The following is a 2,215-nucleotide window of genomic DNA, read 5'->3' as shown; positions in this document are numbered from 1 at the left end:
GAAAAAAGAGACAAGGAGATGACAAATGTCTAGGTTATATGTTCTATGGCCGTCTTTAAAATAAACTACGCATTCCATTGCTGAGGTACCTTGGAAGGTGCTCTAACAGTGAATGGTGGAGTTAGGAAGACATCATATTTAAAGACAGATCCCTTGAGACTGCTGTCATTTTTCTTTGCAGTAGGTCTTGTATATACCCCATGGAAACAATAAATAAAACTGCCAAGATAAATTTCTTCTTTCGTCCATTCTCACCTGACCCTGGGGTGCAGACAGTGATTTTTGTGACCTTCTTAGTGATGTACCTGACCAGCCTCAGTGGAAATGCCACAATCACTGTAATTGTCCATATTAACCACTCACTGCACACCCCCATGTACTTTTTTCTAGCTAACTTAGCAGTTCTGGAAATCTTCTATACATCATCCATTGCACCACTGGCCTTGGCAAACCTTCTTTCTATGGGGAAAACTCCCGTTTCCATCACTGGTTGTGGTACCCAGATGTTTTTCTTTGTTTTCTTGGGTGGAGCTGACTGTGTCCTGCTTGCAGTCATGGCTTATGACCGGTTTGTTGCCATCTGCTACCCTCTGAGATACACACTCATCATGAGCTGGTCCTTGTGTGTAGAGATGATGGTGGGGTCCCTGGTGCTGGGATTCCTGCTGTCACTGCCCTTAACTATTTTAATCTTCCATCTGCCATTCTGCCACAACAATGAGATCTACCACTTCTACTGTGACATGCCTGCAGTCATACGCTTGGCTTGTGGAGACACACATGTTCATAGGACTGCCCTGTATATCATCAGCTTCATTGTCCTAAGCATCCCCCTAACTCTGATCTCTATCTCCTATATCTTCATCATCACAGCCATTTTACGGATCCGATCTGCTGAAGGGCGCCATCGAGCCTTCTCTACCTGCTCCTCTCACATTGTTGTGGTCCTCCTACAGTATGGCTGCACCAGTTTTATATATTTATCCCCCAGTTCCAGCTACTCTCCTGAGATGGGCCGAATGGTGTCTGTGGTCTACACTTTTATCACCCCCATTTTAAACCCTTTGATCTATAGTATGAGGAACAAGGAACTGAAAGATGCTCTGAGGAAGGCATTGAGAAAGTTCTAGGTAAGACATTCTTGTGATTTATTTAATCAAGGCACTTCTGAAATTGAAATGAGATGCTAATAGTACTTATGAAGGTCCCAGGCATACTAGTGCAGTTCTGTAGTGCTGTACTCAGGAGGCAGAAGCAGAAGGACTGCACGTTACGTTCTCTAGGGAAATCCTGTCTCAAGATAAAAAAGCAACTAATGATAAGAATAATGGTGGGATAGGGGCTGCAGAGATGGCTCAGCAGTTAAGAGCACTGGCTGCTCTTCCAGAGGATCCAGATTCTATTCTTGCACCAACAAGTCAGCTCACAACTGTCGATAACTCCAGTTCCAGAGGTTCTGACATCCTCACACAGACATACATGCAGACAAAACACCAATGTGCATGAAGTAAAAATTTAAATTAAAAAAATTTTAAAAATAGAGACATGTGGTCTAATATGCTAGGTTCGACTTCCAGAGATAATGTATGCTTCTGTCTTTCTGAAAATAAAACTATATCATAAGGCATTATTATCCCCTAAGCATGAATAGAGAGAGGCAAAGCAACATTAGTTGGTGAGCTACTATATACCAGGTACATTGTATGATTAATTCATATACCCAATTAGAAATTTCAGAGAAACTCAGAAAAAAATTTTTAACTGGTTTAAAAATAATATATCCAGGATGAGAACACAAGTATGGGCAAATCTAAAGGCCAAACTCTTTCCGTATTCTGGGTTTGTTTTTTTTTGTTTTGTTTTGTTTTGTTTTTGCAATAGGACACATATGTAACTGCAGACAAGTCTCCCCATCTCTGTGGGCTTTGGTTTCTTTATTTTACAAGCAGGTCCTGGATGGAAAAAATAATAAAAATGTTTTAAGCTTTATAGCTAGCAACATATAGAATCTTTTTTATTTTGTTGTTGTTAATCAAAATGAAAACTCATGACAGTGCTCAGAACTTTTAGAGAGATTTTCAATAATGAAAGAGAATGGAAATAAAGGGGGTTATTTAATTTAATAAATGAAAATAATGGAAATGATGAAAGTGACATTACTGCATCTTACACTTTTGAGAATATCTTGGAGCTAGAGAATGACTTAGTGGATAAG

At 39.8% G+C, this 2,215-nt stretch overlaps 1 protein-coding gene across 1 annotated transcript; it reads left to right on the top strand.

Moving 5' to 3' along the window:
- Positions 1-200: 200 nt before the first annotated feature.
- On the top strand, positions 201-1,130 carry LOC114623504 (olfactory receptor 10V1). The gene has a single exon (XM_028770178.1). The coding sequence runs from the start codon at positions 201-203 to the stop codon at positions 1,128-1,130; it is 930 nt and encodes a 309-aa protein (XP_028626011.1).
- Positions 1,131-2,215: the final 1,085 nt, after the last annotated feature.

This window comes from Grammomys surdaster, unplaced genomic scaffold (genome assembly GCF_004785775.1).
Source record: "Grammomys surdaster isolate TR1022 unplaced genomic scaffold, NIH_TR_1.0 198, whole genome shotgun sequence".
Lineage (NCBI taxonomy): Eukaryota > Metazoa > Chordata > Mammalia > Rodentia > Muridae > Grammomys > Grammomys surdaster.
The sequence above is the reverse complement of the archived record's forward strand: the minus strand, read 5'-3'. Positions and strand labels throughout refer to the sequence as shown.

Coding starts and splice junctions, on each gene's coding strand:
- LOC114623504 (XM_028770178.1), top strand. CDS start 201: ATGGAAACAATAAATAAAACTGCCAAGATAAATTTCTTCTTTCGTCCA.